The sequence below is a fragment of the Chaetura pelagica genome, unplaced genomic scaffold (genome assembly GCF_000747805.2).
Source record: "Chaetura pelagica isolate M959 unplaced genomic scaffold, ChaPel_1.0 scaffold123, whole genome shotgun sequence".
Lineage (NCBI taxonomy): Eukaryota > Metazoa > Chordata > Aves > Apodiformes > Apodidae > Chaetura > Chaetura pelagica.
In genome coordinates, this window is record NW_009953295.1 from 1909855 (window position 1) to 1932398 (window position 22544).

Here is a 22544-nt window from a genome sequence, read left to right on the forward strand (position 1 = left end):
GCCAAAATTGCATCATGCAAGGGGACTGCTTCTGAAATAACATTGTTTCTTTGGCAGAGTGACAGTATTACAAATGTTAAGGTTGGATGGGGCTGTAAGTCACCTCATCTAGTGAAAAATGTCCCTGTCCATGGCAAGGGAGTTGGAACTAGGTGATGTTTAAGGCCCCTTCCAATCCAAAGCATTCTGTGATTCCGTGGCAATAACTAGAATTTTATAAGTTGGGTAGCTTGGGGCTCCCTGTCCTGAGTCAATTTCAGAGGACTGTATTGTTCCAATTCCAGTTTTGAGACCAGAATGTCATGATGATCAGAGGGCTGGAGCACATCCCCGATGAAGACAGGCTGAGGAAGTTGGGCCTGTTCAGAGGAGGCTCTGTGATGACCTTAGAGCAACTTTCCAGTATCTGAAGGTGACCTACAAGAAAGCTGGGATAGGGCTTTTTACATGGGTGTATAGAGAGAGGCCGAGGGGCAGTGGTCTGAAGCTTAAAGAGGAAAGATTCAGGTTGGACATTAGGAAAAAGTTATTTCCTCTGAGAGTGGTGAGATGCCGGAACAGGTTGCCCAGGGAGGTTGTGGATGCCCCCTCCCTGGAGGTCTTCAAAACCAGGTTGAATGGGGCCTTGAGCAACCTGATCTAGTGGGAGGTGTCCCTGCCTGTGCGGGATGGTTAGAACTAGATGATCTTTAAGGTCCCTTGCAACCCAAACCATTCTATGATTGTATGACTTTATTGCTGATGTCGCCAGCTCTGACGCATGGTTGTCTCCTTCTGTCATTGCCCAATACTGTGGAGACTACTTAGTAACTCTTAAAATGGGGACCAAATAATTATTTTTTTTTTTCTCCAGTGGGTTAGGGAGAGTTAAGTTTTCCATCAGTCACTAGTCAAAGATTGTGCTTAATTTTTTATTATTAATATACTGTACTATTGGTAGAAGATTCTAACTTGCCTGTGTTGTGAAAATAACCTCATATAGAAGAGGAGCCTGTGTGGTAGGAGTACCAGCCAAACTTCATTCATGGTGTCTGTCATGGTTTGGGCCTAAGATGACAACAAAGAACCAGCCACGTGGCCACTCGCTCAATTCCCCTTCCCCTACACACACTGGGATGGGGAGGACAGAGGCCAACTTGAAGATCATGGGTCAAGACAAAGGACAAGGAGGCTTCTTCACTGATTAAGGTCCCGGGCAAAAGAGACTCCACTTGGGGAAAATAATAATGTAATTTCACACCAATCAGATGCACACAGGACACAGACAACACACAGAGCAGGGCTTGCATATGTTACCCCACCCCTCCCTTCTTCCCCGGGCCCAAATCACTTTGTTCCCAGTTTCTCTCCCTCCTTCCCCCCAGCGGCACAGGGGGACAGGGGATGGAGTTTAGAGTCAGTTCACAGGCTGGTGGTTCCTGCTGCTCCTTCCTCCTCAGGAAGAAGGATTCTTTACAGTCCTTCCCTTCTTCCCCACGGGGTCCCTCCTATGGCAGAGAGTCCTCCAGGAACCTCTCCTTCATGAGTCCTTCCCACGGACTCATGGTCCGGAGGTCCGGAGCTGCTCCAGCCTGGGCTTCCCACAGAGTCACGGGCTCCTTTGGGAACAGCCATCTCCCTTGGCACTGGGGTCTTCCACAGCTGCATAATCGGGGTCCACTGGCCACAAAATCCAAATCCAGCGGCCAAGCTCACCCGTCCTGGTGCCTTCAGGGAATGTTCCACCATGTTCCTCCATGAGTGCAGGGGCACAGCTGCCATCTCGCCATGGATTGCAGGGAAACTTCTGCTTGGCACCTTCTTCCCATTCTTCCTCACCAACCATGGGATCTTAACCCCCAGCACTGCCTTTCACCTACCCAGCACAGCTCTTCTCCAACTTCTTGTCCTTATATCAGTTCTTTTGTATGTTAATTGCAGAGGCACATCTATTGTCTCTCTCCAATGGCTCCTGGGCTGGTTTTGGAGCTGGGGGGAGCTCCTCAGCTTCTTACAGCAGCCACCTGTGGGGCCCCACCCCCACTACCAAAAAACATGCCAAACCAGCACAGTGTCCTATTTCTTTGTTCTTCCTGTACCTAGGAATAGTAAGAATTAACCATTTTGCAATTGCTGGAATTAAATTAACTGATCTAAATTGGAGAGAGAGATTACACTGACAACATCAGCCTCCAGAACATGTTTGATTGCAGTTCCCCTGAGGCTACATCAGCTTATTGACCTGTAGGCTATCTGTCCATTTTATGTGAGTCAGAAATGAGGGCAGTTTATTGGAGACTGTGGTCCAAAGCTCAGGCTCTCCTATGTCATTGTCAGATCAGATTATTATTTGGGGGGAAAAAAATATTTTGAAGGCCACAGTGACTTATTTCTTGTAAAATCATTGATGCGACTTGCATTAGTTACACCCTGTTTGAACTGTGAGGGTTGTGCCACTTCTCAGTTGTTCAAAACACCATAACTTGTTTTTTAATTCATCTTATGGCTCTCAGCTATGCAAACTCACATTTGAATAGCGTGTTAATTGTTGTATGTTCCTTTGTGTTTTCTAATTGCAAAATGATAATTTAAGCTTGCTGATTTCTGCTTCAGATTTAAATATAAATGTTATCCTACATTCGCCATGAGGGGTGATGTTGCTGGTGCTTCCCAGAGCTTTGCTGTCTTAATAGTTTAGCAATCATAACTTAACCCTATATGATGCTCTCCTGGAAACAAAAAATATGATAAGAGGAGGCTATAAAATTATAACACAGTCCACTATTGTGTCTTATGACTACAGATTAAATAAGGAAAACTCTTCTTCTGGAACAGGCTGCCCAGGGCGGTGGTGGAAGTACAATCCCTGGAGGTGTTAAAAAAATGGGTGGACGTGGTGTTTCGGGAGATGGTTTAGTGGTTAGGGGTTTAGGGGCTGTAGGGCGGATGGTTGGACTTGAATATCTTGAAGGTCTTTTCCAACCTTGATGATTCTTTTTCTCTGAAGAAGTAGACTGTCATGCTGTCTAGCATGTAGTTTTCACAGCTTTTGCTGTAGCTAAATGGAGGAACTGTGTGCATGTGTTCACAGACTGCAGAAGGAACCCTTTCTGAATATAGGTGATACAACTTGTGTGCTGAACAGAATTTCTGAATGAGGTTTGCTTTTTTTTAATTACCTTTCTGTCACATAAACTATTAGCTATAAGAGATCATAGGGTTGTGGACTGCTAAGAACTAGGCAGCAATGTCAAATCATGTTAAAAAGATCCTTGGACATTAATATTTTATGGGGGACCCGTTTCTACTAATTTGTAATAAAATGGAAATCTACAGCTTTTACTTAAAAAAAATCTGCTACATTGATCTTCAAATATATTCTCATCTCCCACTTTCTCCTGTCCTCCTCCATTTCCCTCTCCCCCACAAGCCCTCAGCAGTGATTAAAAAATTTTATGTAGCTTCTCAGAATTCAGAGAGTAAAATCAACACATTTTGGTTGGCGTTATAATATGTTTGAATGGCACTGGCATGGGACTTTTCCTTGCACGCTATTATGCTCCCTCACATTGTTCCTGCTAATCATTGGGATGCGTAGGAAAAAGTGGAGGCATGCAGCTGTCTTTGTGCACATGACAAATAGCTTTGGAAATGATAGTTCTTGTTACAGGAAAGTAAAAAAAAAAAAAAAAAAAAAAGACTCATTCAATCTTAACAGAAGTCTGGATAAGTTTCACATAGGGAAGAAATGAGATGTTGTCCAGGGAAGTGATCTGGTTATTCTTCTCCACCCCACTGGTGCAGGAATGCAGTGAGTGAGCTGGGATCTTCCTGGGAGTGAAGAGGGAACAAAGGCTTCTCCCAAAATGCAGTCTTGTTCTGCACAAAGGCTTACTAAAGACAGTACCCTCTTCTTGATGGAAGATTTTACTGCTGAGTTTCATTACTTCTTGAAGTATTTCTAACATACTGCCAAAAAAAAATATTTTAAAAAAAGCTAACTTTGTTTAAACACAGAAAAGTTACAGGTAATACATTAGTATGAGGGTGGGGAACAAGGGCAAAAGGAAAAATATTTTTTGAATGTTGCTGTATTATTCATATTCCTCAGATCAGAACTTTGCGTGGGATAGTTCTATAATGCTATGTGCAAAAATGAAATGGGTTTCATAAATTAGCCTTTGTTAACGTATATCTGAATAGTATTTTATATACAGTCAGAGAAAGCAGATGTAGTACATTATGACTCAAACTTATTTTCAAGGTTTTGTCATATTTTAGTGGCAGAAAAAGCAAGAAAGAGCAATATGACTTCCCTTATTTTTAAAAGAAGAGTTTCAATCTAGGAGGTCTTTCTCTGGATGGCTTTCTCATTTTTCCCTACCCTTTTCTTGCTTATTTCAGAAGAACTCAAAAAACTGAGTAATAATTATGTGATACAGTGTACTGATAAGCTTTTTTTAACATTTTGTTGCAGAAGGACTCCATGAAAGATGACAGAAGAAGTTATAGTTATTGCAAAGTGGGATTACACTGCACAGCAGGACCAAGAACTTGACATCAAGAAAAATGAGCGTCTTTGGCTATTAGATGATTCCAAGACATGGTGGAGGGTAAGAAACGCGGCCAACAAAACGGGATATGTGCCATCAAATTATGTGGAACGAAAAAACAGCTTGAAGAAAGGTTCTCTGGTTAAAAATCTAAAAGACACATTGGGTAAGTCCTTTTGTATTTTAGGTTTTCAGATTAGAAATATAATATGCTTATAAATATTTTTTAATATGCTTGTTTGGATTTTCTTAATTCTTAGTTTGAGTTGACATGGCGAATGATTGAGGGAGGGAGTGGAGGAAAAATGATGTAAAAGAAAAATCTGGAACAGGTTTTCATGCATCACATCCAGGAGAAAAAAATGTTATTTTTGTTCCAATTTGTCAGAGGTTGTGTATTTTTAGTGGCTGAAGAACTGTGTTTTCATTGAGATATCAACTGCTGAATCCTCTCCTCTCATGCCAAATCCCCTCACTTAGAAACAGAAGGATGTAAACTGGATTATGCATCATAGCTATCATAGCAAAGCTAAATCACTTTCTAAATGGGATTATATGATGTGGCTATGTGCAGTTTCAGGGGTTAAGTTTTTGTGGTCTGAGATGTTTCTTCTGCTTCCAAGTCCTTAGTATGTACTCTGTTTTATACTTGCACATAAAGTCTTCCTAACGGTGTCTCATACAGAAAATATAATATACCTTTTAAAAATGTGTGTATTTTGAAGTAGTGTATTTGGAAGACAGGCAAAGTACTTTTTTTTTCTTTCTTTTTGCAATGATCTTTAATGACTTTTAATGTACTTTGCGTAAAGCTAGAAAAGGTTAAACATGGTGGTAAGTGATCATTTTACATATAAAGACCAAACAAGCTACTAGTTGTATTTTAGGATGCAAAGAGTAAAACAGAAACAGATGCACCCTTGGAGGTGTTTAGATATAATTGTTTGCTTTTGTTTTGGTTTTTGCCTGTGTTTTGCAAAAAAGTTCTACACGGGGAAAACTTTTTCCATTGCAGTTTGCTGTAGAAAATACTGACTCTTCAACAGAAATGTTATCGTTTGGGTCTGGACTTGTTAAAAAGCAAAAAGGTTCACTTGAAAATAACATGGCAATAGCTAGTGTTGTGTCTTAACAGGTTAGATTTCTCAATGACTTCTTCATTACCATGTCCTCCATAGCTGAGCTTCCATAAAGTACATGAAAATTGACTACACAATGGGTGGAAGGCAAACAAATTTATAACAAGATTTCCCACAGTGGTGTTCAAAATCATAGGCTTTTCTACAGACACTCTTGGAATATACTCATTACAGTTCCTTTACAAATGTTTGTTATAAGAATAAGCTCCAACATAATTAACTAGATAAAATGAAAATTCCAGTTGTGACTTTAAACTCCTTTTTATATGGATTTATGTTGTTTAATATATATGTATAGTCTAAAAGCTGCTTTATGAAAGGATTCTGTTTCTGTTATGATAATATATCAAATGTTTGTGTAGAATGTGGACAGTATTTACCTGATGTAAATAAACACATTTTTATTTATATCTAACAGAAACGTGTTTAAGTGAAGGAACAGAGAGTTCTCCTAGAATATACATGTTTAACTCCTCAATTTTAGAAAAGCTACATGCTGCAGAGTGCTGCACTTTACTATAGTGGCAACCGATGAAATGGTGTGAGAACAAAGCCTGGTGGTTTCATGGTTGAGCCTCTGCTTATGTTGCATCTTCCAGACTTCAACTGTTGCACTCGTGTATGTGGGCTTTTAAGTTCTGAGGGACCATTTTTACAATATATTGATTCCCCTATACCTTTTATAGTAGTTCTCTCTGTAGCTTGTTTGTTGAGCGGAGGCAAAAAATACCATATGGTGGGGCCTAGCTCTTTTTTTTTTTTTTTTTTTTTTTTTGACCACATGTTCCTGCACCTCTCGTGCTCTTTTATGCTGTTACATCCTGTGGTGGTAAGAAATTGCCTAAGCCATACCTGACTCACAGATTGGCTGAAGACAGTCTTAACAACTCCCCAAAAAAGTTAGTGCTTAAGGGTATTCTTTTTTTATGGTTTAATGGCTGTGAATTGCTTAGCATAATGAACCTGATGTCTCTGCTGTGCACCAAGTATCTGTACAGTTTTCTTTTTACCTTTCCTGAATCGGAATCTTTGACCAAACTATAGACTTAAGGCCTTGCTTGTCTTGCTGTACAGTAATTTCCCATTCAGAACAAGGAGAGCATGTGTCCTTCCTTAGGATCCTTTGTTTTGAGCAGTGATCAAGAATGCATTATTTTTTTAAACGAAGGCTTGCAAATTGCCAGTGTGATGCTTGATGTAGTGAAACAGCTTTTAAAAGTTTTGCTGTGCCCAGTGAAACAAGTTCTTAAGTTCTTTTTATAGAAGGATGTCTAATGTCTCATCAAACATGCCTCTCCTAAGATCACAAGAAAATTTCACATTACAATACCTGCTAACCCAGCACTGATGGGAACAGCAGTCATGAGTATTAGTCCTTAAACCAAATCTCTTTTCAACTTTGATCTTGTAGCTATTACCAAAATAACAAGTACTGGGAAAAAAAATTATTAATAATAATTCAATAATTAATCATTAGTCTTGTGAAATCTCATCAGACCCTTAGCTTCTTCTAGTGACAACGTTGGTAGGCTTTAAAGAGAGGAACCCTCTAATGTACCTGGACCGACCTGTCACAGTTTTAACTCAGGATTGGCAATGAAACAAATGACAATAATGCTCTCAGTCTCCTCCCCCTCCTATCCAGATAGGGAAAGGAGAGGAAGAATAGAGAGAGAGACTTCTGGGCTGAAAATTAAGCTAAACAGCTTTAATGAAATTCTAGTGATAAAAGAAAATACGTACAAATATATACAAATACATGCAGGAATGTTCAAAACCTCTCTTGCCATCCCTCACCCCCAGCAACTCCCAGCGTACTCCCTTGAGCTGGGGCAGCCTCAAGAAGCTCCCGGACTGCTGAAGGAGATAGGAGCAGAGTAGACAGGAGCTGAGGCTCAGGTTGTGAGGGTCAGGAGCACACAAGCCTATGGATCAATGGTGATGGATAGATGCAGTCTTCCCTGGATGCCGGTCGTTGACAATAGAAGGAAGAAGGGACTTCTGTGATCCCAGAATTTATACTAAGTGTGGAATAGTCTCTTTGGCCAAATTCTGCCATCTGTCTAGTCCATGCGCCCCTGTGGGCAGGTTGTAGATACAATTCTTCTGCTCCTTTACTGTCTGAAGCAGCAGATTGAAGTGGCCTTGGTCTCTCAGCAGTAACTATAAACATTTGGGCATTATCAGTCGACTAGCTGGAAAGCTTGCTCTTAATTTCAGCAAGTGTGCTGCTTAAGAGAGGTCACTAAAGAAAAAAAAAATCAGTAAAAAGACCTTTGGCTTTGTCCTGGCTCAGACTAGGGTACCACCTATTATGCATGTGGTGCTCCAGCAAAGAGTTGCTCTCATGGAGATGAATTTTTCCCTGCCTCTTCCTTAATCAGTTGCATTTCCTTGTGTTCAAACATATTTCATCTGAAGGCATTGTTATTGCACAAATGATATAGTATGTTGTCTGTGATTGCCCATAGCTATGTGCCACTCTTAGGCTTATCCACAGTAATTACCAGTGGTTGATTTATACTTGCTTTGAGATATTCAATAAATATGAAAAGTGCCAGCAGTAGTTCAAATTGTGGCAGACCCCATAAGAGCTATTACTATTTAATTAATAGTCCCCATAGTTGGCGGTTGAAGATGCATCATCTAAATAGTTCTTAATTCATGTAGTCTGTGTTCTAATGAAAGTTTATGGCAGCAATTAATACATCGGTGTGCTGTACATAAAAAGCCAAATACACCATGAAAGTTTACAACCTTTACAAAGTTGCCTTTATTAGGAAAACTTTCAATCTTGTCTGAGAAAAGGTCATGCCTGTTTGATGTTGGAAACTAATTTTCCCAGAACTCTATTGACTGTCATTAATTGAATCTCAGCCATTGAATACTTTAATAATAGAATCCCATCAGCTTTACTGTTGTTTGGCTTGAGGTTGGTGGAAGGTTAATGGGCATGTGGGTACCTAGAGCACGCAGATTGATGGTTTAAAACATTAGCTTGTTTTCAGCAATGTCTTAAGGAATTTCTGTTGTATTTCAGCATTTTTTTAAAAGAACATCAGCAAATAAACCCAAAACATTGGGTGCATATTAAAAGGCTGGTTAACACTTGTTTAGCATATGTTCATTAAATCAGTTACTTGTAGGCTGAAAAACACCTTATCTCAAATGACTCTGTAATTTCTGACTAGATACTTTCGGATAACCCTACATCTTTTTACAAAACAAATTCACTTTGTTTTTCCCTTTCTAAGGGCTTACTCTTTTGTACTGTATTGTCTTAGAATCCTGTCATCAGGGAACTTTTCCAAAACTTTTGTTTTCCCTAAGTGACTTGGACACTTAGGGAAGACATTTTGGGACTTTTTCTGTTGATGGCTGTCTGTTATTTTTTAAAAAAATATTTTTCCGTTTCATATACATTACTTCTGTGTTCTTAAATGTCCTTCTCGATTGAATTCTAATGGACACATAGCTACAGCAGCTTGGTTTTAATTATGGAATTGTAGTGTATAGACCACCTAGTAAGGATTTTAAATGATTCATCTTCTAATTCTCTTTTGTCTTAGCAAAGTGATACTGTGAGTAAAAAGTTAATGGCAATTCAGCCATTTCAAATTACTGTCTTCTGTTTGCCCATGTTGAATGGAATCTGGTAATTATTACTATTCTTAAGGCAAAAGTCAGCTTCCAGGCCTGTAATTAAAATTTCATCTTCATTCATTATAATAAAGTTTAAAATAGTTTCCTTGTACAGTATTTCTTTTGTGAGAAGACTATTTTTTTATACATTTCTATTAAGTCTTACTAAGCAAGATACTTACAGCATGTATCTTCCAAACTGTAATTTTCTGTAATATAATTCTTCCCATGCACTGTGGGTGGGAAGGAATTCCCATACTCATTTGGATGGAGCCGGTGTTTGCCAGCACCACCCCCAGAGCTGCCTCTGAGTGTGGCTCCACGGGTTTCCCCCTCTTCAGCAAAGATGATCTCTGTGCTTGCTGTCTCATCTTTGTCATGCCAGAAACCTTATCTGAAGGAAGCAAAAATAAGTAAGAAGGCAGTTGTTTGTGCAAGCAAAAGAAAGCTTTTGCATCTTTTCCATCTCTTTGCAAATAATTTTCCTGGCAACAGCACAACTCCCCAGACAGCAGCCTGCCATGGGTGGCTGATGTGTGTGAGCCAGCAACAGGGTGCCATTTTCATGGGAATGCATGGGTTTGGGAATGTTACTGCTTTTGCTTCACAACCAGCACTGCTTAGTAGAGTTACCTTAAAGGTGTCTTGCTCCCTTTAGTGAACAACCACATAAGAAACCTTGGAAACACTTCCACTTGGTTCTTGGTGTGTTTTTTTGGAACAGGTGCCAAGCAAAAGAAATAAAGCTTTTATTAAAAGGTACTGAAAGAGACTGGACACCAAGAATACAGGAGATGTGTTTGCAAAATGCGTAGGAACAATAGAAACACTAGAGATGAGTGTTGACAATGGTGGCAAATAACAGTAATCTCGCTAACACTGCAAAGATGTTTAAGTTGCATGAGTGACTCTTCATATGATTTCTTTATTATGCTTCTATAAGTGAGTAAAACATTTAGTGTGTCAGATTTTCCTGTGGAAAGTAAGAATTGCCAAGTGAGATGTAAAGTACAGAGACCAGTCCTAACTTGCATTGCTGTTCTTAGTACGTTATTTCAGAAGTGTTGTGAGTGCCCAGGAGTTTCTCCTGTGTTTGTCAGCTTCCACGGTGTCTACCTAGGTCAATCTGAGTCCTGAGTGCTACATTTAATGTCCCTTCCATGAATCAACAGTTTTACACCTTTCCCCTTCTCCCCTGATTATTTTTTTAATTATTTATTTATATGAAAAAGTTTTTTTTTTTTTTTTCATATTTCCCATTTGAGAGCTTTCTGGAAATTGCTGGAGAAGTTAGCTTTTTAAAATTTCTTTAGACAGCACATAGTAATAAGCAGAAATAAGAAACAGGTCATTTTTTTTTTTTATTTCATGCTTTCTTTAAGATTGGGAAACTGTTGGTTAAGAGGTTGGGTGTACTTCCTTTTTTGATACAATCATTTCAGTGCAATTTTAAATGATTACCATCATAGTTCTTCATAATATGGTCACAAAATATTGTTCTCCAAATAAGTCATCAACCTTTAACTTCTTGTGCGTGGGCTAGTGGTCTTTTATTTTTATTTTGTCTTTGAGTTATTTCTCTTTTAAAAAATATCTTAGTGTCCCAATTTCAGCACTTTTGACGTGCTATGTAGTAGATTTAATTTTACAAAGTAGTATTTTGATATTCGTCAAATAGTTTCTAAACCTTGTGTTGAGTACTGAAATTCGGTTACTACTCAAGTTTTTCACTGTGATTCTAATTGTTGTGGTTTTTAACTGAACTTTTTCTGGTTCTTTAGCACTGTTTTTTTAAGTGTAATCATGAAAAGCATACCCAGTATTTCTAGCACAGCTGTAGCTATAAACTGAATTTTCTCTGCTCTTTGCTCGATGAATTTGTGTTTGTTTATTAGCAAGCTGCCTTAGCCATATTAGCTGGAAGATCACAGAAAACACATTAAGTCGGTAATATGACCAAGTACTAGTTTGAAAATATTTGTGTTAGCTCTTAATTAGTTGTTTTCAATTTTAGCATTTTCTGGGCAACATGTGGGTGTAAAGTTTACTACAGAATGCAAGAATGGTGTTCATAACAAATACGGTATCACTGTATAACAAATACACCATTTATGGCACAGCCTCTTAAGCTTGTAGAGTTCACTAATAAAAACAGAACTGCCTTAACAAACAGAAGTTATTTTAATCTCTTTGGAACTTCAAGTTCCTGATGTTGGGCTTCCTTGTCAGAGACCTGTAGGAAGCGATAGTCTTTCCACTCGAGCAGCATTGTTTTTTTAAAAAATAAGTAAGGAACCTTCAGAACTTTCTACAGTATGCAGGCATTTGTCAAATTATCATATATAAAGATATCTAAGAAGGAATGATAGGTAGTCTTTTGTCTAGCCAAACACCTCTAGTTGAAATTAGCAGTAAAATCTCCTAGTAGGAATACAACACAAATGTTTTTTTCCTGTGTCATTGAGTTGTTTTGAAGCTTTCTAGCTTGTCAGAAAATGTGGGCATGACAGTAGTGGCATGTCTGTCATGTCTCTTGAAGGGCTGGATGAAGCTAAGTCATCTGTATTGGCACTTTTAAGCAGTCAATGTAGAGGAATTTAAGTTCCTCTTCACAGAGGGAAAGCAGTTGAAGTTTTTATACACAGCACAAGCTTTTGTTCAGTTTCTTAGAACCTGTGTATTAAAATAGCTTACTTGGTGATGAAATTTGTTCTGCCAAAAGCACTTGCTCTGCTGCACTTCATCCTGCTTATTGCTCAAAGTAAGGATGTTTGTTGTGGGGTGGCAACAGTGGTGACTTCACCAGGGCTGAAATTGAGGAACATGGTTTTGTGGTAGTGAGGGAACCTCCCTTTAGGTGTGGTGTCTGCTGGTTTGGAAAAAAAAAAAAAAAAAAAAAAGTTGGGACAATTGTGTTTCTTCTATCTTCAGAGTAATAATAGATAAGTCTGATTGCATGGATTACTGTCATTAGATGCTGAGAAAGGAGAAACGGGAGATGCTCTCCATGATTTCCAAACACAGGGAAGACATTTCTTCCATTCCCATCAACAGCTTGTGGAGTTAGGAGCTGGCAGTGCTAATACTACTGGAATGGTAGCAGGTGATTTGTGTGATAATTCAAATGCTTTGCTACTTTGTGGAACCGTATCTGCCTCATGATCACCATCATCAAAACCCAGGCTTAACTTAAGCAGCTATTTACAGTTCATTGATGATCTCTGGACATCTAGAGACATGTTCAATAGCAGTAGTTCAGCATATGGAAAATTATACAATGCTCACACAGTAGGAGGATCTGCCATTTCACTATCAATTTTATATATACATAATGGTAGAAGAATATATTCATTTTGAATTAGCATTACTATTATGCATGTTAAAATAGTCACCCAGGATGCAAAAAAAACTCCTCACAAATTTATGGTTATGGACCTATTGTATGGCTGTAAAAATGTAAGTAACTTTATGTATGTCCAGTGAAAGTAGCATTAAAGGAATTGAAGTCTGCTTTGGAGAACTAAAATCAGACTTTCTAAAAAAATATAATGTTATAATTTCTGAAAGAACATGTGCTTAAGAAGGAAAACAAGTCTAAAATTACAGAGCAAACTATGCAAAATAAAATAAAACACCCCAGACAAACCACAAATTCCATGCTTTGTTACCTGCAGCAAAAAGACTTGAAAACAAATGAAATGGATAAATACTCTGGAGAACCCAAGGTACAGAGTAATGCTTCTTTTACTATGTGATAAGAAGACTATCTGCCGGATGTGTGCATTGGGCCCTTTATCTGATCTAAGGTGAAAAGCCAGAAGCAGCAGCAAAAAGAGAACCTGCAGCTTGTTGCAGTGCCCCGAGCTCCAGTGCTAGCTACGGTTGGGAGAAGTGGTTCACTCTTTTTTTCACTTTACAATTGCGTGTACTACAGTCTGCTGAAAGTTTGTCTTCTGTGAATTATTTATTGGGGTGGATTATTTAAAGGATTTGCTGCTTTAGGAGTTTGAAACACATAATGGAAACCATGATGTGTCATAACTTTTCAGCAGATTTTTCTAAGATGGTGGATGCGGTAAAATGTTGCAAAGCTGGTGGCACAAAGAAATTTTGCTGGTTTAAGTCTACATTGAATGAATACATTTTAATTTGTATTGCATTCGAAGTTTTGTGTAATTAGTACTTCCCCCCCTTCCCCTCGCAGAGTATGTGTGTGTGTGCCTGTAGGTACAATTTGACATTTACAGATTACAGAATGAGCCTTTACTTTAGTCGTAATTCTGTTTTTAAAAGATACGTGGATCGTCTTAACTCGGTGTTGCTGCATGTACTGTTGTCTTGGGTGGTGTTACTCCCCAAACTGTCACCTTTGAGGACTCTTGGCTTTGGCCCTCTATGCCATTTAGTTTCAATATGTACTTGTGTTTGGCCTTAGAGTAAGCCCAAAAATTATCTCCCAAAGTAGTTTCATTATTCCCTATTAAAGAGAGTCACCCCATTGCTGGTAGTTCCTTCTACACCCCGATCCAGCTGTAAAGACAGTTTATGCTCTCTTAGCATTAAAAGTTTGTATCTTCACTCGACTCTTCATTTTTTCCGTAGAATAAAATCCTTTAAGCAATCTACTAGTTATGCCTCGTCTTTTGAGGCAGTGAAAATACAATACTTTTTTCCAAGTAGTGCCTTGTACTTGATTTCTTGTGTTCCCTTATGTCCTCCTTTCCCTCAGGTTTCTGGGAGGATTAAAGTCTGCTGAAGTAGGAGAACAAGAGTCACTGTGTGGGTCACCACATTGCACCCTGGTGCCTGGGTTGGACCCTTCCCATAATCATGTGCTTACAAGGGGATGCAGTGACCAACAGCTTTTCAGAAAATGTGATCCCTCTGCACTCTGTGTACTGTCCTCTCCTTTAGCTTCACTTCCTGGTACATGAAGGTGGTAGCAGAGAAGAAGCAGTCAACAGTAGCTGATTTTAAGGTCTTGCACATACCTTGTTTGGTATGTATAGCTGGGTCACCCTTCTAAAGACCAAACTAAGAAGGCCAACAAAAATCAATATCTCATATTTGTACTCTCAGGGACACTATTTTCCAGAGAATTCCAGTGACTCAAAGAATGAGCTGTTTTTCTATATTGAAGTAACAGTGACTGCTCTTTCTACTGTCTCAGCATCATCGGAGAATTACTTAGATGTGGGCATTTCCTCCAATATGCGTTCCTAAATATTTATTTCAGAATTACTGGATCTTTTTTTGAGGCCTTGGGCTATCATAACATTAATCTTCCAGAGTCTTTTGGAGTATTAATTTATTTCTTTTACTGTTAGTGGTCCCACCCGTGTTCCATTGCTTTCAGTTTCTCAGGATTTTTGAAGATCTGAACAATAGGTGGCTATTTGGTGACATGTTTTCATACCATGGAAACAAAATTTCTAAATCAGCATTCATGGAAAAAAAAAAAGGAAAAAAAAAAAAAAGAGCTTTGTCTTAAAATGTTCAAGAGAAGATTTCCTTCCTTTTTCTGTGTCTCAAAAATGCTTTGTTTTGTGGAGTGTGTTTGTAAAGCAGGAACTGAATTGAGATGCATGCAATGTATGCATAAATGTGCTGTGTAAGAGAAAATGCCCACCTAAGTTTTGTTTAAGGAGGGGAGCATTCTAGTGGCAGAGGTGGCTTTCTCGGAGAGTCAGTTCAATGGTAAATGTGATTGTTGACTGATAATTAGTTTCTGTGGTTTCAGAAAACAGATTTGGACAGCCATTGCTCTTGATGGGAATGGGTGATGAGGTTGGCCAGGTGGACATTCAGGGGTGCTGTTTCTACTGGGTGACTGTTTGTGGCTGTATTTTGCACCAGAAATCTGATTTACGGCTTTGGCTTTAGACTGTCTGAACTGTACGCAGTTGTTGCCGTCTTTCCTGTTTAGCAGACTTTGGAACCTTGTAAATGAAAGAGGATGGAAAGTGAAAGAAAGAAAGGGAAAATGTATTTGGATATAGTGAAAATGCCTTTGTTCTCATACGTGGACCCTACCAATTTACAAACCTTAAGAAACTTTCAAAATGTTAATTCAGGAAGTTGTTCTCCAGAACAGGAGCTAAATTCATTGTGGTATTACTTATTAATTCATTATTGACTTATAACCTACAGAAGAATTGGTTTTGTGTGAGTCATGAGGTTTTGTGTTCTGGCTGTGAGAGCCAAGCCTCAGAGGAGATGGGCTGATTTAAGTGAGCCCTTTTCCCGTTACTCCTCTTTCAGTGATGAGGAGATCTGGTTTTGCCTATGTAGTTGCAAATAACCTTAGAGCCCTGGATTAATGAAGCTATGGGCTTGGCAGTTCAGAGAGGAAGGTGGTAAAGAAAATGTGGTATTTACTTTGCTTTCCTTTCCTGAAAGGGCCTTGGAATAAAATTGCAGTATCTATAACAGGCTTTTGAGTTGTTCTGAGGTTTCCAGAGAAAAGGGTAATAAACACCTTGGGTTTTCTTGTAACATGGTATTTTATGTTAGAAAACATGAGTATAGTATAGCATTGTCATTATGACCTTAGAGTAGAATTACTAAAGCTTTACATCATGCTTAGTGCTAGTATGGCCCAACTGGAATAAAGCATTATAAACTCAAAGAATAGCTGACCATGTTACATTCAGGAGGGACTGCCTTGAGCTTTTTGATGCTGTGAGATTGCCCTTAGTCACTATTTGCATCATTTTCTTCTAATGCATTTCTTTGAGTTGAGTCTGTATTTGTAGGCTTCTCTTAAGCCTTTCATTGTCATGTACAGAACTGAGAGCAAATTGGAGCAAACAAGAAGTGAGAAGACCAAGTTAGTACTATAATTGCCCATATTCAAAATAGAAATATTCTGTCTCTGTTATCTGGAAGAGTCTTTAAACTGGAAAGTCATCTTACATTCAGGGTAGTCTATTTAGAACTTGCTGTATTATTTCTCTTTTTAAAAAATAAAAACTTCAGTGGGTTCATGTAAGCAAGTTGGATTTGTATCCCAAGCTGCCTTGTGCACCTCTTTCACTTTGTATAATGTGAGATAGCTAAATATTAATCATCTTTCCATCAGATGCTAGAAGGGGGGAACATAAGCTGTTGTATGCTTATGGAGAGACAGGGGTATGCATTGGGGTAGACAGCTTGGAGCACCACATGCATAGTAGGGATTTAGAATCATAGAATCATTAAGGTTGGAAGGAACCTTAAAGTTCCATCAAGTTCCAACCCCCCTGCCATGAGCGGGGAACCCTACCACTAGACCAGGTTGCACAAAACCTCATCCAACCTGACCTTAAAAACCTCCAGGGATGGTGCATCAGTGACCTCCCTGGGCAACCCATTCCATTTCCTCACCACCCTTAGAGTGAATAATTTCTTCCTAGTATCTAACCTAAATCTCCCCTCTCTCAGTTTAAAACCATTACCCCTTATCCTGTCATTATCTTCTCTGATGAAAAGCCCCTCCCCAGCTTTCCTGTAGCCCTTTCAAGTGCTGGATGGCTGCTATAAGGTCTCTCCGGAGCCTTCTCTTCTCTAGGCTGAGCAGCCCCAATTCTTTTAGCCTGTCTTCATAGCAGAGGTGCTCTAGGCCTTTATTCATCTTGCTGGCCCTTCTCTCGACCCTTTCCAGCAGGTCTATATCTTTGTTGTGCTGAGGGCACCAGAACTGTACACAGTATTCCAGGTGGGGTCTCTGTTAATATTCTGTTAGTGAAGGAAAGGTAGCAGGGTGGTTTTCCTTCTCTACATCAAGGGAACAGAAAGAACTGAAATTCCTACAGGGCTATTTTGCTGTCTTTCCTATACCTTTTAAGTCTTTTCTTAAAATGGTAGGGCTGCCTTAGGTTTAAGGTAGTCCTGGTTATGTTTTTTCCTACTGGGGCATCTTATAAAATGAAGAAACCATCATTGATAAAATTACAAAGTAGGTAGAAATATCTTTAAAATATCTCTGTTTGAAAGCAAAGGTTGTGTATTTAAAGCAAGCTGTCTTCAATTTACATTTGTAGGCAAAAATTGGAATCATAGATCTTGAGAAATCCTGTTCATTTTATATGCCTTCTATTTGAGACTGTTTTCCTATTCCACCGAGGATTTAAAGCCCAAAGGCCATTTTAAATTTACCTAGTAAGACTTAATCCACTTCCTTTTTTCCATTGGGGTAAAAACATCTATGAAGTGGCTGGTGGAAGCCTTCAGATCCAGCCTTCAGAATATGTATTTGTTTTGCCTTTTGAAAACTCAGTGCACATGTTTCCCTGTAGTACATCTTTTGTTTTTACCTCGTTCTCTAACATGCTCTGGGTACAGGAAACTTGTCTCACACTGTAATTTGAATGTATCTTTCCTGATAACAGACAGGCATGTTTAACACAGTCTAAATTACAAGAGTTAATGCAGTAGTTTTTAATATGGTTGAGTTGATTTCTTTATGCAATCCTTCATGCTAAATGTGTGTGGAAAACTTTGAGTTTTGCTGTATTTGAAAAACAAAGTGATAAAGCAGATTGGTTGTTGAAGTGTCAGAATTTAGCATTTAAAGAAGAGTTTCCATTTTCTGATTTGTTCTAGTGTAGCTTCTCTTGATACTGAGCTTCTTGAAGAAAATACAAAAAGTCATTAATAGAGCCGTAAGGCTTCGTTTCTGTATCACAAATGCAGTTGAAAATTTCTGGAATTTGTATCAGTGTACTTTAAAGACTGCTATTGATGCAGACATTGCTTCTGAAATACTGACGATCCCATATAAATCTTGGCTTTTGGAGGTCTGCTCAGAAACTGGATGTATAGATGGAGGGGGAGAAGAAGAGATGAGTGGTTGAAAACTGAAAACATGCAGAGGTGTTTGGGTTTTTTTTGTGTAGCAGAAAAGTTCAGTCTGCTGAATTCCTTTATAATAAAGAAGTGAAGGCAAGTTAATTTAAAATAATAATAATAATTTAAAAAAAATGTAGAGCTAAATGAGTTTCTGATCTGGACATTCAAGCAATAAAGAAGTTACATGTTTATCTCTGTATTGAGTGAATGAATTTCTTAATATGTACTTTTGTTTTAAGAGACACTACACTTTTTATACCTATTAACTATACATTTGTTGCAGTTCAGTCTTAGTATTAGGAGATAAATGCCTTATTTGGTAAACAGAAAAGGATATTTTTAACTGCATATTTGTGAAGCCAAATAAAACTGCAATTCTATTAAAATGCACTAGAACAATAATTATTTTTAGTATTTTAAACTACTTTATTAAATGAATTATTAAATTATTTTAGTATTTTAAATAAAAATTGGATAAAATGTTGAATAAATTTTATCTATAAATAAAAACTAGGTTTTGCTAAACTTTTGGAACACAAAACACTTAATTAGTAAATTCAACAAGAATTTCTGGTTATGTTATCTTTGAATTTTTTTAGAAGTATGAGAGTTCTTTAAAATTTGGGTATATATTTGGGGAAATAAAACCTATTTCAGTCTCAGCTGAAATTGATTTCTTAACGTTTTCTGTAAGTCACTAAACAACAGAAATTGCTAGAAAAAATTATTTTTTTAATTATTTCAGAGGTTACTATTATTATTAGTCAGTATATGAACAAGCTTTTCCTCTTAGTGTTTATGCTGGGAGTTCTCCTAGCTCATTTGTTTGACTTCCTTAAATTTATCAGCCTCCAATTTGTTTTGTTTGAATATTTCAGTGGTTTAATGGAAATTGTCTTAATAGATTATAATAATGTTAAGTTTTTCAGCTCTGGAATGCCTTGTTTCAATTTAAAGTATAATGGTTTGTTTTTAAAGAAGAAAAACAGTATTTTAAAGATCTGATTAAAATGAAAATATTTTCATTAAAAACATGCTATGCTTACCCTCTTTGTGGTGGCTTCTATAGTATTTTTAACCATAAAGCAAATAGTACTGTTTAAAACATTTTTCTCTAGAAAAAAGGTACAGAAATTGAGATGCATTAAATTTGCATGAAGAAATTTACAATTAACTACTTAAAAAAAAAAATTCAGGGAAGAATGTCCAGTACTGTACAGCAATTTTAGTTACTGGGTAATTTGTAAATGAAATATCCTTTTCAGAAATATTTTTTCCCATAAGCAAATTTTCAAGCACTCATTCATGTTATGCCTAAAACCCATGCTTTCCCAGCCTGTGCAAAGAGCTGTGGCGGAATGGGTAGGATTTAAGGCAGAAGTTGAGGGAACTGTGTCCCAGAATTTTTGTCGTGGTTTGGGCCTAACACAGCAAAGACCCAGCCACGTGGCCTCACACTCAGTTCCCCCCACTGTGCTCACTGGGATGGGGAGGACAGAGGCTTGAAGATCATGGGTCGAGACAAAGGACAAGGAGGGTTCTTCACCGATTAAGGTCCCAGGCAAAACAGACTCCACTTGGGGAAGATAATAATGTAATTTCACACTAACCAAACACACACAGGACACAGACAACACACAGAGCAGGGCTTGCATATGTTACCCCACCCCTCCCTTCTTCCCGGGCCCAAATCACTTTGTTCCCAGTTTCTCTCCCTCCTTCCCCCCAGCGGCACAGGGGGACAGGGAATGGGGTTTAAAGTCAGTTCACAGGCTGGTGGTTCTTACCACTGGTTTGGGCAACTTGCAGTATGGTGGGGAGCCAGGAGCTGGGAAGGCAAGGATGCTAGCTAGCCCTTCCTGTCCTTCCAAGTGGGCAGAGCATTACGTTTCTGTTTCTAGAGAAATTAAAAAATAAAAATAGCTACAAAGTTTGTCTTGAGGCATAACATTGAAATATACCTTCTTTTACCCACCTTTGTTTTCTTTTTCTTTACATAAGTGTGCTTTTCATTCTGCTCTAGTATCAGTTTTGGTGTTTTGACAAGGTGATAGAGCATAATTTAAGTTTTTAATTAAGAAAAAGCTTATTCTATTTGTAAACAGACTATGAAATAAAGTATCTGGCAGTATTTGTTGCACTATTAATGCAAGATATATATTTTATGACCCTTATCATACTTAAGTTATTTTTTTCTGATCTACAGCTTTGTAATAGTATGTGATAACTACTGGAAAACTAGTTTAAAACATAAAAGGTTTAATACATGATACAAAAATCAGTTCTGACTTGTTATTAAAAAGAATCTATTAAGATATGTAAACATAGCAATAAAAGAAGATACATAAAATGTTGATTTTCTAATTGCCACAGGAAGAGGGAAGGTAGCAGCTTTACTCAGCAGCATATGTTGTTATATTTTAGCTGTACATTTAGACTTAAAACTAGCTACCCCCGTAGTGGTACAGGGTGTTTGATGCTGTTTAGCAGAAATCTAGTCCCTTAAAGAGGAAGTCGTTTCCAAGAACTCAATTGTATTGAGACACTTTTTTCGTTGGTTTTGCAGTAGTTTTCATAGTTGCCTACTTGGGGGGGGGGGGAGTTGGGAAGACAGGGCATGTCCTTCCCTTATTTCTCTTGGTTTTAAAATAAGTTGTAGGAGGCTTCTTAAACATTTGTATCTGGCATATTTAGTGATATGGTCTCCTTCATTGAGTTCTGGATTGAGAAATTCTGTTTGGTAAATTCTGTAGTGTTGTCTTCATGATTTCTGAAAGCAATACAGTTTTCTTCTATTGCACCTTTTTTTTTCTGAAAAGTCTTTTTTTTGTCCTGTGAATTTGATTTGATATGCAGATAAGCTACAGAAAATATTTTTGCTTGTGATTTATATATTAAAATCAGAGATGATTTTAGAAAAAAAAACAGGTTTGGAGACTTAAGATGACACTAGTTCTACTTGCCAACTTTTTCAGAAATTGGCTTTGCATATCAACTCACCTATTTTTTATATACAAAATATGAGCAACTGGAAGAGCCAGTAATTTGAGGTATCAAACTTAAAATTCCTTTGGAAAAGAAATGCAGCTGTATTTATTCTATTTAAACTTAAGCAACATGACATGTAAAAAACAAGTAGAGAGCAGTCTTGGGAGGGGGATGCTAGGCAATTTGACTGCAAATATCTTAACTATTTAGTGCGTGTTAAATAGATCTTAATAAAATACATATGAATATGAATAATCCCGTGGAGGTCCTTTGTGCAGCCACATCAGAATCTGTTCTGTCACCTCTGGATGTGAGCAGAAACAGTTAAAATACAAAATGTGGTCACTCATCAATTTCAGGCAAGGACACCAGCTTGCAGGAGAGTGAAAAGACTCGTCAATTAAGTCTTCCTAAAGATAGGCAAAGATACCTGTTTTGTAAATGGGCTTTTTCTGGTAAAGGTAGTATGTATTATAAACTGTAATTGACAAAGGGAATATGAATTTTGACTTGCAGTAATGTTCTGTTTGATAAAGCACGTGTCAGGATAAAGTTTAAAAGATAGTTAAACTTGTTTATTTTAAGCACCAGTTTTCATAAAGTTTGTAGCTCACAGCCTTGTTTCAGCGCCTTTGCTAAAGGCAGAAGGAGAGCAAAGTCCTTTTAGCCTGAAGGCTGGGCAGTTGGGGCATCTGTGCTGTCTGAGAGGCAGCCAAGCTTTGGGCCAGGAGTGTGGCCAGCATAGCAGAAAGCACAGGTCGGAGTGGGGGGACCAGCACTCCCACGGCATCAAGGGAAAGGTGACTGATCGGAACCTCAAGACATTTCCTGGGGGAGCTTAAGGAGCATGAAGTGGGAAGGCTGAAAGTGCTGCAGGGAGAGGGTGTTGGAGGTGCAAGGTGGTAGACCTGTGGGTGTGATGGGAAGGCCATCACACAGACAAGCTGATAATGAAAGGGTGCAAAGCTGGCGTTTGCACAATGGGGTCTTAAGAGACAGGAAGCAAATTCATAGGAAGCTGGTCTTCCTTCAGCCTGCTGCTTGCAAAACAAGCTATTATTTAGAGCTGCAACTGAGTGAGGAAAGGAAGAGGGCATGAACTAATGTGGGAGGCACGTTTCTGAGTCTCCCTAGGATTAACTTCAGGGCTACAGGATTTCTGTCACTGCCGGGAGAAGGAGGATTTGCAGTGGATCCCTTCTTTTGGAAATTATACGAACAATTTATTTTTAATATCAGCAATATATACCCCTACGAATCAAGCATATTCACATCACTTGGCAACTTGTTTGTAAGATTGAAAACAAACTAGTTTTATGTCAGTCAGCTGTGGATTCTGAATGGTGTTGTTTCCTATGAGACGCCATAACATAAAACAGGCTTTGTACTGCATCGCAACACTTTTCCTCCCACT

The 22544-nt window shown here is 38.3% G+C and overlaps 1 protein-coding gene across 1 annotated transcript in view; it reads left to right on the forward strand.

The window, feature by feature from the left end:
• The window catches only part of NCK2 (NCK adaptor protein 2), a 57073-nt gene that overhangs the window by 19212 nt on the left and 15317 nt on the right, over positions 1-22544 (forward strand). The window contains exon 2 of the mRNA XM_009997893.1: positions 4457-4698. Coding sequence (XP_009996195.1) covers positions 4473-4698 — 226 coding nt within the window. The 5' untranslated portion in view covers positions 4457-4472. The remainder of the gene's footprint in view (positions 1-4456; positions 4699-22544) is intronic.